Source organism: Aedes aegypti, chromosome 3 (genome assembly GCF_002204515.2).
Source record: "Aedes aegypti strain LVP_AGWG chromosome 3, AaegL5.0 Primary Assembly, whole genome shotgun sequence".
NCBI lineage: Eukaryota > Metazoa > Arthropoda > Insecta > Diptera > Culicidae > Aedes > Aedes aegypti.
Genome location: NC_035109.1, coordinates 407,063,996 through 407,079,313, shown reverse-complemented (window position 1 = coordinate 407,079,313; position 15,318 = coordinate 407,063,996). Strand labels below are relative to the sequence as shown.

Genomic DNA, 15,318 nt, shown 5'->3' with positions numbered 1-15,318 from the left:
CTGCTAAAGTATCGCACCGTTTGAAAAACATGAATCGTTACGAATTTTAGATTATATATGTGCCCCCCTGGGGACTTTTTTGGACAGCCTCCCAATGACGACTAATTGTTTGTACTGATTGATTTAACTAGCACATCAAACCACAGCAAGCAAAAGTCATTCGTATCCTGAAAGAAACATTCGCCAGAATGGGACCTCCGCAAGTTGTAATAACGGAATAATGCCAAGAGCTTCTCAAGTCAACTTTTAAAAACTTCTACGTCAATCTTGGAATCAAGCAGAACGACAAAATCAGTTGCTTTTCAAGATTGTAAAAATTAGCTAGAAGGGGAAGGGAGGCCCTACTATAGCATGTCTACATGCACTCGATTACACTCCATTCAACAACTGGCATTGCTTCAGCTGAACTGATGTGCTTCTTCGAGATACATCATCTGCAAAACCGTGAATTGGACAAAAAACAGCAAATAGGAGACAACTAGACTGCTAAAGACGAGCGAGCACAATATAAGCTTTAATATTAACCATGAAATGATTATCATCGATTTTTACAACATTAGAACCCACTGTTCCAAGAGTGCTGTAAAAGTACGATTTCCTTCGTCTTCTCGAGTCTATGTTGGTGTGTGGGTGTACTTCGATTCGAGCCCAGCGAATGAAACCAAGATATACGACGAATGGACACGCAGAGCATTGCTCATTCTTTTTTTTTCGCAAAACTGCGCTCTTCCTTCAATATGGGCACGAATATTACGGCCTATAATAGTCACACATATTCAGAAGAAAAGAGAATGGCGACGTGTGCGATTGATGATGACTGTTTGTGAATAAGTAGGTATATCTACTCGTTCCGTAAAAGTGGATTGGATTGCTGGTTGCTGCTACTAATATGCCACTTTGATTGCCCCTTTCGAGTGCAGCAGCAGCGATTGATGTTCCAAACTGAAACTGTTGGTTGTGTTGTGGAAGTAGAAGTATACGCGCTCTGTAATGTAATGTAATGTAATATCGATAGGCTCGTACATCTTCCATTCGCGACTTGCAAGTGAGCGTTTTCCAACGCCAGACGAGGAGATGGAATATGTTTTTTAAGGAATGCCAGAATGCGCATGTTTATTGTTCACTTTTTTCTTGTCGTTGTTTATTCTGTGGCCTCAGTTTTTTTTTCTCTTGCTAACTCGCGCGCACTCTGGAGGTGCAAGTTTGAAAAATGCTCCTCAGCCGAGCAAAATATGAACACTGTGTATTTGCCTATATGAGGCTAATTCGATTCCTTGGTTTTGTTGGTTTACTTGCCATTATCATCAAATTCACTCACACGTCTGATTGCAGCAGTCACGTCAAAAGGTAGAAAAAGATCGATATTTTCCCCCTTGAGCGGGTGGTTTTATGGACTCGTGTGTTTACGACTCTCTTTATCTAGCGAACAATGTAGTTTGCCTTGAAAATTTGAATCTTCCGAAAAGTTTAGTATTAAATGCTATCTTGGGATTTTATCTTTCAGCGCTGGCATAAAGAAAGGTCACCATTTTCTTTCGAAAGTATTTACAGAGATTCAAAAACTGTAGAGCACTATCAACCAATTGATAACAGTTCCATGAAATCGATTGAGTTAGTAGGATTGGAGTCAAAAATATATGTAATAAACACCCATTTCTCTCCTTAGATGGATTATTCGATTTTAGCCTTGCATCAGTAGTTGTGTAAAATGTACTTAATTTTTCGTACTCTTCCTCTCACATTGTTAGTTTTGTTCATGTTTGTTTTTTTTTCGTGGATTTTTTTAGATTGTGCCTCGTTCACATGCATTGCACACTACAGCAAGGTATGCGCGCTGGAGTCGATGGGCTACGTGCCGAAAGCAGCGCAGCACTAACAAAATAACCTGCAGAAAATGATTCTGAGCCCTTTTTGTGCTGCCTTTCCATGTTTCGGATTTGTTTTCCACCTTTTCGTGCAACTATTGCCAGCTCTTGCTCTAACTCGGTGTGCTTATTACACACACCCATAATTAACTTTCCATCTTTTGTTGCATCCCCGTCTCATCCATGTTGGAATGAGCACTGTTAGGCTCAGCATCCAACTCGATATTTAGTCGAACTGCCTATAATACCAGATGCTGACCTCGAGTTGACGAGTAGCCAAAGAGCAAGGGAGATGTAAGAGAGTACAAACAAGTGTAGATGTTATTACTGTGGATTGAAAAGATCACTTCAAAGACAATAAACAACCACAGCAGCAACATCGACGAATAAGACACTCACTGGCCTGCAAACTCGGTGTATGCTCTGTTGGTACATGCCAAGGAGAAAGAAACTTCGAAAGGGAAAAAATGGTCGACCAAAGTATTAAATTGCAGTTATGTTTGCTCGTTTTCCATCTCTCTCCCCTTTGCACATTCTCTTTGGTTTCTCACTTGTCCGGCTGTCCGTTCACCAGGCTCGCTCGCTTTATGGCAGCTTGTGAACCGACAAATGCAACATATTTGTTTGGTTGGCTTTCTTTCAGCCCAACCAACCAACACTAATCATGAAATTGGTGCGAGTATAGCTTCATAACGTTTGGGCAACGAAAACTGTAGTCAGAGCTGTGGTATGGCGACACCGTTTGGCCATGATTTTGTACAGGTGCCCCCTTTATTTTGTAAAGAATATACGGAATCAAGAACACTGTCGGGTTTGAAGATTAACATGGTTTTGTTAGTTAGGATTCCATTGTTAGTAATTAAAATCACTCAATTACCTCTAATCCTGTATTGATTTTTCCATTGTTGTAACGTTTCTATTTCTCTCAGACTTTCAGGTCCACCTGATATGAACTACCTTGTCATGGCCGTCCTGCCGATCCCAGCTTGGAATATTGAAGGCCATCCCAACTTTCATAGCATAGGTGATCCCCCTTCTTCTTCTTCAAGCACAACAGCAGAGCAAAATCCAGTGTCAGTTTCGATGTTATTAGACTTTGCGCTTGGTAGCGCCGTGTAGATCAACCGTGAAGTAGAAACAGCAGTAGCAGCATCCGCTCAGCGTAGCCACACGCGAGGGCGGTAGTACAGGAGCAATTAGTAGTCCAAGCAGAGCAAGAAGACCCAGAGAGTTATAGAGGAAATTTTATGCAAGGTAAGTTTTGTATGACTGTAAGCCGTTATGGAAGAACTGTTTTCCTACTCAGATTTGTCAGGAATTTTTTGAAGACTACCATTGTAAAGATGTTGGTTAGTGGGTAAACCCTTTATTCTCTAGACATTTTTTTAGTATTGTCTCTAGAGTGGGGCTACGTTGATTACACTCCAGGTTTTGGCCCCATCTAACGTCATTACTTGCTGTGCCATTCAAATGTTCGTCGTAATACTACTTCCACAATTCGATCACCACACGTCCGCACTTCCTTAGCCGAGTGGTTAGAGTCCGCGGCTACAAAGCAAAGCCATGCTGAAGGTGTCTGGGTTTCGAATCCCGGTCGGTCTAGAATCTGTTCGTAATGGAAATTTCCTTGACTTCCCTGGGCATAGAGTATCATCGTACCTGCCACACGATATACGAATGTGAAAATGGCAACTTTGGCAAAGAAAGCTCTCAGTTAATATCTGTGGAAGTGCTCATGAGAACACTAAGCTGAGAAGCAAGCTCTGCCCCAGTGAGGACGTTAATGCCAAGACGAAGAAGACGTCTGCACTTCAAGATACTCCTCTCCTTATCCATGCATATTCCGGTTTGTGGCTCAAATCCTTCGCGAGTGTCTTGGACATCTGGTAGAACTTCTGTTTTCTGTAGGATAGGATACAGCAGATACTACTCACAAGGGAAGGACACGATGGTGTTACACGGGGTTTTCAACAGGACTATTTTTGTTAGATTCTACATGTCGAAATATGAAAAACCCCAAAGCCTTTCGGGTGATGGACCAGTGGTATAGCCAGGAGGGGCTCAGAAAGGGTCGATTTTGTACGAATATAATATTATTGAGTCAATTGAAAATTTGTCAAAAAGATTTTTCTCAGTATTTATTACGATAGTAATGTACAGAATTGACGTCAATGTATGTTTGTAATGTATGTTTATGCCATTGGCGTAACTAACATGGAATATGGTCACCAAAACAAATTTGGTTTTATTGAAATAGTATACCAACAAGAAACCCATCCCGATTGCGCCTATGGCATGGAAAAAATACATTTTAAACATACATCAATGTCAATTCTGTTCTCTACCATCACAATAATTACTAAAAAAATATTTTTGTCAAATTTCCAATTAGCCTGATAATATAATATACGTACAAAATCGCCCCTTTTAGAACCCCTCCTGGCTACCCACGTGTCCATCACCCGAAAGGCTTTGGGCTTTTTCATATTTCGACATGTAGAATCTAACAAAAATAATCCGGTTGAAAACTTCGTGTAACACCATCGTGATCTTCCCTTGTCAGCATAATCCCGGTGACCAGGGTGTCCATCCATCCGGGAAATCCGGGAAAAGCGGGAAAAACCCGGGAATTCCAATTGACTGGGAAAAATACGGGAAATATCCGGGAAATTGTAGAACACACCGGGAAAAATATGTATTCCTAATATAAGAATGATTTGCCACAATATACACGACTACCTGAAACTCAAACTTCGCATTACATATAACTATTTTTTGGAGAGATGCTAGAGAGAAGGTTAGCGATTTCTTTTTTTTTAATAAACTAAATTTGTCGGTTTCTCATAGAGAATTTTGCAATTTATACTGGTTTCTTGTTCGATGAATTAAAAATTTCTGATAGCTAAATATAGAGCCGATTCAAAAGAGATCATATGAAACGTCATTGAGATCCTTGAAAAACTCTAGGAGGGCATTTTTTATTCCCTACAATTTTCTTGGTGAAATCCTTGATAGAGTTTCATTGAGATTTATGGCGAATTCTTAGTGAGATCAGTGCGGTAGTTCTTAGTGAGATCATGTAGATTTTATAACAGATCCTTGGCTGATTTTCATTAAAATTCTTAGCAGATTCCAAGTGGTCACCGGGAAGCTAATATAAAACAATTGTTGGTACATTTTCTTGGGGGAACTTGATGTTTCCCTACTGAAAGCCTATGTTAAAATAAGTTAAGATTTTTCAAGAGTTCCTGTTTGGCGGATTCTTGGATATACTCATTCTTAGTTAGAATTTGGATTACTAGCCTGACTAATACTTGATCTATGACAAAGGCCTTATAAGATCCTGAAGAGTCTTTGAACAGATAACTACATATTTGCAGCGAATTCTGACAGCCATTTTCTCTTAGGAGATTTCTAATGAATTCATGGTGAGATACTTTAGGTACCCTTGGGCAATGAGTTCTAAGGCGTTTAAACTTTGCTCTTATGTAGGACTATGGTTAATATTTAGATTTTTACCTAACAGAAAATAAATACCTAGTGGAAGATTATTATACCATGCAATTTTTTTTTTCTTTTCACCAGATCCACAAATTTTAAGTAATTGTTTTTAGCAAACATTTGAATTGATCTACAAAAATATCGAAGACCTGCCTGTGAATTCCGGCGAACAACGACTTTGAAGAGAAGAAATTTTCTTTCATTACTCACCATCAGGAAAATTTTCTTTTCTTCGAAGAAAATACGTGCCGGAATTCGCCTACTGGTCTGAAAGTCATTTTTAATTCTGACAATTTTTGAAGTTTGCTATAAAGATCTTTAGTGTTGATCTTTTAGACTTTCCAATAAATCTTCCATATCTGTTTGTCCAAAACTCTTTTGAAATTCAAATCGATATTGTTTGGAACCCAAAGTATTTTAAAAATATCATTTAAAACAATCATAAATGACTTAAAGTGACTTGTATTTTTGACAGATATGTTCTCTTCTTCATGAGTGGTTTTTTAACTACTATTGGGCTTAAAATTAGTATCAAAACTTTTATAATTTGAGCGCATCTTACTGCAGACTTCCAGAAGAAGGACGAAGGAAACAAATGGCCAAAAATTTGTAAATTTGCTTAGATCAAGTCCGGAATTCGAACATATGGTATGAAAAATAAACAATAAAGCTGCGAATGCTTTGCTTAATTCTGTAACATTCTAGAGCAAGGAGTTGCGGAATTTATCCCATTATTAGATTCTAATACCTGTTAAATTCTCTACTTCATATATATATGTAACTAAAAATGGTATTGCTTATAAATTGTCAATTTTATACATAAAAAATGAAATGATATTCTAATGTGAAAAACAACAAATTTAAACACTTTTAAATTTATCGTTTACGGCTAATCAGCTGAGTGGTCAGTCGTGTTACCCCTACACCATAAGGTAATGCGCTCTCGGCTAGGCATTGCATTTACAATAGAAAGCGTATTGTTTGGATGGACGTCTTTCTTCCGATAGAGGTGCGCTTTGCGAAAAAGGGCCACGTGATTATTGAGTTGACATCGAATTCAAATTGACTTCTGCGCCCATGAGTCCTTTCCTGGTGTAGGGGTAACGCGCCATATCTAGTGAACAGAGAGTCGTGAGTTCGATTCTCACACAGAAGACGTGTAACTTTTTTTTGCAAATTTCACATCAATTGCGAATTATATGTAATGTTTAGTTTAACGGTAGCTGTTCAACAATTTTTAAGTTAAATAAAATACGTAAGTGCTGGTATATACTTTACTAACAAAGTTCTGGAAAATGTCATGCCGAAGGATCAAGTAACCCGGTTTGAAAGTTTTAGGCACCCGGGAAAAATCCGGGAATTGGAAAAATTATTTTGAATGGACACCCTGCGGTGACAGATGTATGCCTGCAGTCCTCAACGGGGGCCTCATCGAGGTCACCATTAGATTATAAAGCGTTACGAATTCATCATGGTGAACAACATACAGTTCGGATGGATAGAACTGATGATGAACGGACAGAGTTGGCCTTGTCTGAATATATCCTTGATCATAGCTTTGAGTAGCATCGTCACCGCTTATAAAATAGGAAACAAACGCTGCTATGAACCGATTCTATTATGGAGAATAAACGCAGTTAGAGGCATCCGCTACTTCCTTGTCCTTCTGACTTGATTTTCCGGTTATTTCTAAGCTTACTCGTTTCCCGCCTAGTGACTAAAACCCCTGAAGCCTTATGATCACGGGTTCAGTTTGATTGCATTAGGTGCAAGGATCAGCGAATTGTACACCAGTCTACTACCGAGTTTAACCTTCCTAATGTATTGTGTATTTCTTTCACTACTGGATTGCGAAGTGCGGCCTCAAGTGCGAAAGTGTGGATAAAAGTCCGGATTTGCTTTGAATCCTGTTGGTGTCTGCAGAGCACTTAATCTTTGATTTACGAAGAGTTAGTCCCTCGAAGACACCCACCCGATTTGATGCAATTGCGCTTTTTTTAGCGTTTTCGCACTTGTAAAAACTTCTGCGATAGTCCAGTGGTGAAAGAAATGCGCAATATTAAGAAAATACTGCATATGATACCCCAAGTGGAATTGGGCAAAAATATCTTAAAGATACGCATCCTGCCATTTTATTGTTCTGCCTCCACGCTATTCAGGTGTTCATCATAGTGTTGTTTCTACCTTTCAATCATCTCACGCTTATGCGTCAAGATACCTCCTTCCTTAACCAGACCCATTTCGGCTCGCTTCATTACGTTATTGAGGGCCTTTCTTCAGACGGGCTGAATTCACATATGATCCTCTCCGTACCTAAATCTCTACAGCCAGTGAGATAAATTAACACCTCATAAAGAGCACAATCCATTCTGGAGCGTTATTACCTAATAAAAGAAATTTGTTCATAAAGGTAAAAAATCGCACTTCCCGAAAGGGATAACTCGATATTGAGTTAGGGATAGAGCTATAGAACATGAAATCAGTGCAACTATCGTTTCAGGGATCATCGATGTAGCCATGAAAACCAACTTTGTCTATAGTTCTATAACTCACTATCGAGATACGTAAAATGTTACCGTATTATCAATTACAGTAAGACCCAAAAAAAAACAGTAGAAAGAGGCTTCGAAGTTATAGGATTTGCTGATGATATAGCCATAATAGTACGTGGAAAGTTCGATAATATCATCACAGATAGAATGCAATCTGCACTAAACTGCACTGTTGAGTGGTGCCAAAACGAAGTGCTAAATATAAACCCATCAAAAACAGTTTTAGTTCCATTTACTCGTAAAAGAAAAATTAAATTAATGGATCCATTTTACAATATTCATCCAGTGTAAAGTATCTAGGGGTCATTCAACTTAACTGGAGCTTACACTTAGAGCAGGTCATAAGTAAAGCCACGAATGCTCTCTGGGTGAGTAAGAAAACATTTGGTAAAAAATGGGGACTCAAACCTAAAATGATTCATTGGATTTACACAGTTATTGTAAGACCCAGAATTGTTTATGCCTCATTTGTTTGGTGGCCTAAAACAAATCAAATTACATCCCAACAAAAGTTAGCGAAATTTCAACGTTTGGTCTGTATGGCTATAACAGGAGCAATGCACAGTACACCATCAAAAGCCTTAGAGGCAGTTCTTTATAAGCTTCCATTACATCAATACGTGCAAATGGAAGCTGAAAGGAGTGCGCTAAGGCTGCGAAGAACTACCATTTCTCTAGAAGGCAATCTTTCTGGGCATCTTAGTATACTGAAAGATTTTCGTATTGATAAATCAGTACAGATGATCGAAGATTGGACGGAAAAAATCCTGAACCTAGATAAACCATATGAAGTGATTAATACGAATCGCCAAATATGGGAATCAGGAGGGCCTATTATTTCCAAATGGTTCCAAAATGAATGAATAGTGCCGGAGCTGGTATTATAGGCCCGGGGATTCATGGTTCAATACCTATGGGAAGATGGATCACCGTTTTCTTTGCAGAAGTATACGCCATCTTAGAATGTGCATATATATGTTTGAAAAGGAACTACAGACATGCAAGGATTTGCATATTTTCAGATAGTCAGGCGGCTCTGAATGCATCAAAATGTTTCACATGCCGATCAAAATTGGTTTGGGAATGTATAACAATTCTGAAGCAATTGGCTATGAAAAACCAGGTCCATCTGTACTGGGTGCCAGGCCATTGTGGGATTGAAGGAAACGAGGACGCCGATTTACTTGCCAGACAAGGCGCAAGTTCTCAGTATTTAGGACCAGAACCTTTCTGTGGAATATCTAAATGTGTAACACAATTGGAATTAAAGCAATGAAAGGACAATATGATTCAGCTGAATTGGAAAGCTATAAACAAATTAAGGCAATCTAAACTCTTCATAACTCCAAACAAACAAATAACGGAAAAAATCTTGAATTTGAAAAACAAATCACTAAGAATATTTATTGGGCTGCTTACGGGACACTGTCCGGCAAGATATCATTTGAAAAAGATTAGTCGGAGTTAAATTGATGTCTGTCGGTTTTGTGGCTGTGAAAAAGAGGGGTCTACCACAAAAAGCCGAATCACAAAAGGCCGAATCACATAAGGCCGAATCACAAAAGGCCGAAAGCACAAAAGGCCGAATCATACAAAAGGCCGAATCACAGAAGGCCGAATCACAGAAGGCCGAATCACAAAAGGCCGAATCACAAAAGGCCGAAATATTAAAATAAATTTTACGGAAAGCCTTTTTTTTCTACAATTTTAAGGACATTTTTACAGTAGGGTAAGCGGGACAAGATGCACAAGTAACATTACTAGCTGAATCAGAGTGTATGGTTAGTGGTTTTTGGGTGTGTCAGCTGGTCTATTCTTAGCTGACACACCCAAAAAAAAGTTCTATGATGGAGCTTAAGTAGTGGTACTGTTGTATTTTGTACAACATAATTGTAAAAACCTGGCGAAAACTGGAAGGGCACTGTTCGATTTTGGCAACATGCAAAAATTTTCATGTTACCTAAATTTAATGGTTGTTTTTATTAAAACTTGTATCGACGTATAAAATTTACCTATTTTGGATATGGTAAGCCTTAAGAAGGCCCACAGAATCATTGAGATTGACAGGATTTGTGACTGATTATGATCCATTTTTGTGTACATGGATTTCCGTGTTGCCAAATTCAAACCGAGTCAAAATCGAACAGGCACTGTACGATGAAAAGTATTCTTAGTAAACGTAGTATTCTTATGATCACTTAAGGTGATTATAAAACGAAGCCAAACTTTGAATTTTCAAGTGCACAAGACTGGAGAATCTGACAAGAGTTCGCGTTGAAAATCAATCAAATTGCTTGCTTGCTGGTAGTGACAAATGGGATAAAATTTGCGGAGCGCTATTTGATTCACAAGTCTTGTGCTCTTGAAAATTTAAGGTGTGGCTTCGTTCTATAATCACCTTAAACACTTGTTATACCCTATCGCAGCAATCATTCTCCTGCTTGTTGCGTAAAAGACTATGTTGGCATTATACCGGGCAAACGCTTGCTGTCCGAACTCGCTGTCGCTCGTCGGACCTAAAAATGGAAAAACATCCTCTGCTTGCATTATACCGGGCAATCGGATTTGCTATTTGCATGACACCAAATAGATGCTATACACAACCTTCGGATATCGGAGACTTCGGCGGCCTTCTGCCGCCTCAGTTCCTCCGCTGCATGGAGGATAGCGCACTGGTTACTGACATGACTGCATTTAACAAAGCATGGACTTGTTCTTTTCATATCCAAGCTTTATTCTTTAGGATTGTAACTCTAATTTGGCCTTCTGTGATTCGGCCTTTTGTGATTCGGCCTTTTTTGATTCGGCCTTTTGTGATTCGGCCTTTTGTGATTCGGCCTTTTGTGAATCGGCCTTTTGTGATTCGGCCTTTTGTGATTCGGCCTTATGTGATTCGGCCTTCTGTGATTCGGCCTTCTGTGATTCGGCCTTCTGTGATTCGGCCTTCTGTGATTCGGCCTTCTGTGCATTCGGCCTTTTGTGGTAGGCTAGAATGTATTCGGCCTTTTGTGATTCGGCCTTCTGTGATTCGGCCTTTTGTGATTCGGCCTTTTGTGATAATCCCGAAAAAGAGACCTCTCAACATCTGCTTTGTGACTGTCAGCATTATTAGCAAGTAGGAAAAAATATTTCAACAAGGGCATTCTAAATCCTTCTGAAATTTGGTTACAGAACCCTAACCTAGTAGTTAATAGTAGTTTATGGAACATGTTGCAGAAAGATGATTTTTACAGCACGAGTTGTAAATTTATCCTACGAGGCTTGCCGAGGAGGATAATTACGACGAGTGCTGTAAAAATCGAGTTTTGCAACGAGTTTCGTACAACATTTTTTGCAATCTCGTAGAACACCAGTTGAGGGTATCAGAAAATATATCGGAGTGCATTCACCATTATTTTACAATTTCTGAGAAATTGTTGTGTTATAATTCATTACGCCACTCAAAACAGTTGCGTAATGAGAAAGCGTTGCGTAATGAATCATTACAGCACTGGTTTCAGTTAAGTAATGACTATTCCCGCACTGCTTACTTCAGTGCAGGAAAGTAGGCCGTTTCATGACAGATTGGCGTGATGAAAAACAGCCTATTACGATGAGAAATTGCAAAAAATTATTTTAAAGGTCATTCCGGATTGGGATACCTCGCATCATCAGATAACGGCAGTTATCCTGAATAGTAACTCTCCATACTGAGCACGTTGCGATAGTAAACAGGGGTATACCACAATAGATCAATTTATGGTCGCAGTGGTTCAAATCCCAAAAAAAAGACCCAAAAACGGAATCGTTCAGTATCATATTCGTTCCTTCACCACTGTAGAACATTCTTTCACATCTGTTAACCAGAGCGATACTGTGCAAACAACCTTTCCGTCGACATCTATGAAATCCGCACAAACGCGTCCAATAGCAGTGGGATGCAGTCTGCATTAGCTGGACCAAATGTAGCATCGTTTATGTCCATACCGCTTTTGAAGTGATAGAGGACATCTAAAATTCCGGAGGAGAAAATTTTCCGAACCATAGATGCTGTTCGAGGTTTCGGTTTCCGTGTGTGCTGTGGTGTTTCGGATACATGTTCCAGGAGATTGTGGCGAGCGTTTGGATGTGATCCGTTTTCTAGATTTGGAGTTCGTGACGAGCCTTTGGAAGTGATCCGTTTTCCAGATTAATCCGTTCTGGAGAAGAACTTTTGGATCTGTTGGATGCAAAATATTCAAAAGGTCGTTCAATATCAGAAGCATTCTATTTTTTGATGTTCATTTCATGTTTCAAACTGGTTGACTTTCAAGCTTGAAATACTTTACCGGACGTTTATTTTTTGAGTTTATTTGGATTAAGCTGAGTATAATTTTTAATTTCTTTATTTTTATAATTTTTCGGTAAGATACTTTAATAACAATATGTATGATATATTACTATATATTGGGTATTGGGGAGGGGTAGCCTAAGGGAGTTAATTGAACTGTTGACTGGATGAAAGTGCGTGGGGTCGCCAGCCTTTTGTCATGAGAAAACAGCCTTAGTGTTGTCTTCCAAAGGTATTCAAAGATATTAACTAGCCCTGCTACAACAAACCATCAGGTAGATCATACCATCCCGGTATGATTCTGAAGCCATAGGTTATCCTTGCGCTGATGGTGGCTAAATAATCATCATCATCATCATCATCATCATACCGCTTTTGAAGTGATAGATCGAGATCAAATAATCTGGAAAAAAAATCCTAAAATCATCCTGCCCGCTATGCTGGGCTTGTTCTATCGTTCACAAATCTAAAGATTTTTTCTTTCTCTTCTCCCTTCCAGGTGTTATCGTTTTATCTGAACATTTGATGTGAAAGTGATTTATATAAATATATCGTAAAGGAAGATGTCCGCTACGTCGTCTATTAGTTCGACACAATCGTCCAGCAATAGCGGCAACAGCGGTAACAATGCCAACAGCAATTCCCGAAACGTCCTTTCGTCGTCATCGAACATCGTCATCCTGGACAATCAGATCCTGGATAGTAACGATGTGGTGGCGGCTGCAGGTCTCCAGCAACTGTCCGGCGCAGGAACCGGCGGCCTGAAATTGACGAGGGACTGTGCCGTGCAGTATTCGAACTTGATCAGCAGCTACACAGCGAGTAGCAACAACAACCACGGCAATGCAACGATCGTAGGAAGCAACAGTAGTTCCCAAATGAATACCGTGAACATCATCCCGGGAGATTCCTCCCAGACGAACTCGCGAGTGCAAGTGTTGAGTAATGTACAGTTAGTGTCGTCGAAGGGTGCTTCCCAACCGTCTACATTTAGCTACGTAGACGCAAGTGGTAAGAATTTTAACGTTCTTACATCAAGTGGCAAGATCAGCACAAACAAGCTGATTGGAGTACCAATAACGAAAGTGAAAACATTCAACCATGTCGGGCAACAGCCCCAACAACATCAGCTATCGTCGCAACAAACGCCATTTGTGTCATCTCAGATGCCGCAACAACAACAGCAGCAGCAACTGCAGACACAAATTGGCAATGTACAGAAGGTCACTGTCCCCCGAAACATCCAGCTGGTGACCAGGATACCAAATTCCACCATTTCGGTGAGCAATGGCCGAATGTCGCAGATCACGCCGTCATCTCCCCAACAGCAGCAGCAATCAGCTCCGCAGTTCACCATTCAACAGTATGCGGATTCCAGCGGAAGCATGCCTTCTGGATTGGAGATTCGGTCTTCGGTGTCAGGTCCGATCATCAATTCCACCAACACTGGCAATGTGGGTAAAGCTACAGCCACCAAAAGCAAAAACATGGCATCACTGAAAATGATGCAAAACTCTCAGATTACCCAATCGAATACAGGTGCACCGGCGAAACCGGTTGGCAAGAGCATGAGTGTGAATCTGAAGAGCGTACGCAACAATTCTAAATCCAGTGCAACAGGAGTCAATTCGCAATATTACATCAAGAGCTCATCGAACGGAACCCTCCAACAGCAACAACAACCGGGAACTACGACATCGATTTACACAACGTCTCCCGCTCAAGCGGTGTACCACAATCCAACACCTCTTCCGCCGCAGCAGTCAATACAGATCCCAGTCAGTACAACCACGACTTCCGGCAAGGGCAGAGGTGTGTACAAAACCTCCAAAAACCAGCTGATTCAAATCCAGCAGCAGCAGCAGCAACAACAACAGCCGCAATCGTCTCCCCAGAGATCGATAACACCATCCAGTCCCATCGGCGGGGCCATGCCGCAAAATGTGACCTACGGTGGTGGTTTTGGCTCCACGACGACGATGGGTCCAGGTAACGTTAACAACCGTTATCAGAGCTACAACTCGTACCCAATTCCAGCCTCTCAGTCCCAGTCCAGTAGTACAACGTCAGTCAGCAACAACTATAAACCGTTTAATCATCTTTACGCAGGTGCTACATCGTCGTCTGGAGTGACGTTTGAATCATCTGGACCGCCGTCAGTAACGATGGCGGGATCTGGAAGCAGTGGCCATCATGAACATCCTATACCCTCAGTCACAGTCACCGGTTACAGCAGTTCCACTGGCAAGAACAAAAAGTATGCCTCCACAGTGCAAAACGAAAGCAACAGTCCCGGATTTGTACTGTCGCCGGTTAAAATGAAAGGCACAGGACGCGGTCGCAACAACAGCATATCCCACTACCAACCGTCAGAAGCAACTCCATACCAACGGTATTCGACTTCTCCGTCGAGGCCACTTCAACAACAGCAGCATCAACCGTTCCAGTCGGCATCGCCTCTTGGAAATTCCGGTTTCGGACAACACCAACATCCCTCGACCAGTGCCCGAGAAGACCAAATCTTCCTCAATGGCCAACAAATGACGGACGAATCTTCTGCACGTATTTTACAAAGCTTATCTCAGCGGTCAACGGAGACCGGCAAATATGGCGCCTACAAACAGCAGCAGTTCACATTCTACGGATCGGAAAATGTACCTCAACTGCCTGTTCAGAACATGCCGGCCCCGGGTGTTAACAATGCATCTGCAAAGGATGCTCCTTACGATCCAATTGATGCTAGGTTTCCCGAAGACAAATCCGACTGCAGGAGATCAAGGTAAGTTTCATCGTCAAAATGCAAAGCTGCGCTGAAGCGCTTTCAAATGCTCATCAAGACTTGTCTGGGAATGCATTCTCTCATTGCGAAAAGTGTGCGCCAAGAAAAGTATTGGAATCCGGGACACAATGGTATTGAAGGAAATGAAAAGTCAGACGAGCTTGCTAAACAAGGTTCAAATACACGACTCATTGGTCCAAAGCCATTTCGTGGCATATCGTATCGTGCACTAAATATGGAACTGAAAAACTGGGAACAATAATGGGTGATGATTGACCAATTGGATGGTCACCACAATACAACATATTTTTA

At 40.7% G+C, this 15,318-nt stretch overlaps 1 protein-coding gene across 4 annotated transcripts in view; it reads left to right on the top strand.

Annotated features, from left to right (window-relative positions):
• Positions 1-15,318, top strand: part of LOC5568599 — a 59,895-nt gene that overhangs the window by 10,881 nt on the left and 33,696 nt on the right. For 3 of the 4 annotated variants that reach the window (XM_021855949.1, XM_021855951.1, XM_021855950.1), the window contains 2 exons: positions 2,795-3,119; positions 12,727-15,006. In XM_021855949.1, coding sequence (XP_021711641.1) covers positions 12,791-15,006 — 2,216 coding nt within the window. In that variant the 5' untranslated portion in view covers positions 2,795-3,119; positions 12,727-12,790. The remainder of the gene's footprint in view (positions 1-2,794; positions 3,120-12,726; positions 15,007-15,318) is intronic. The other variant, XM_021855952.1, reaches the window with a different exon arrangement.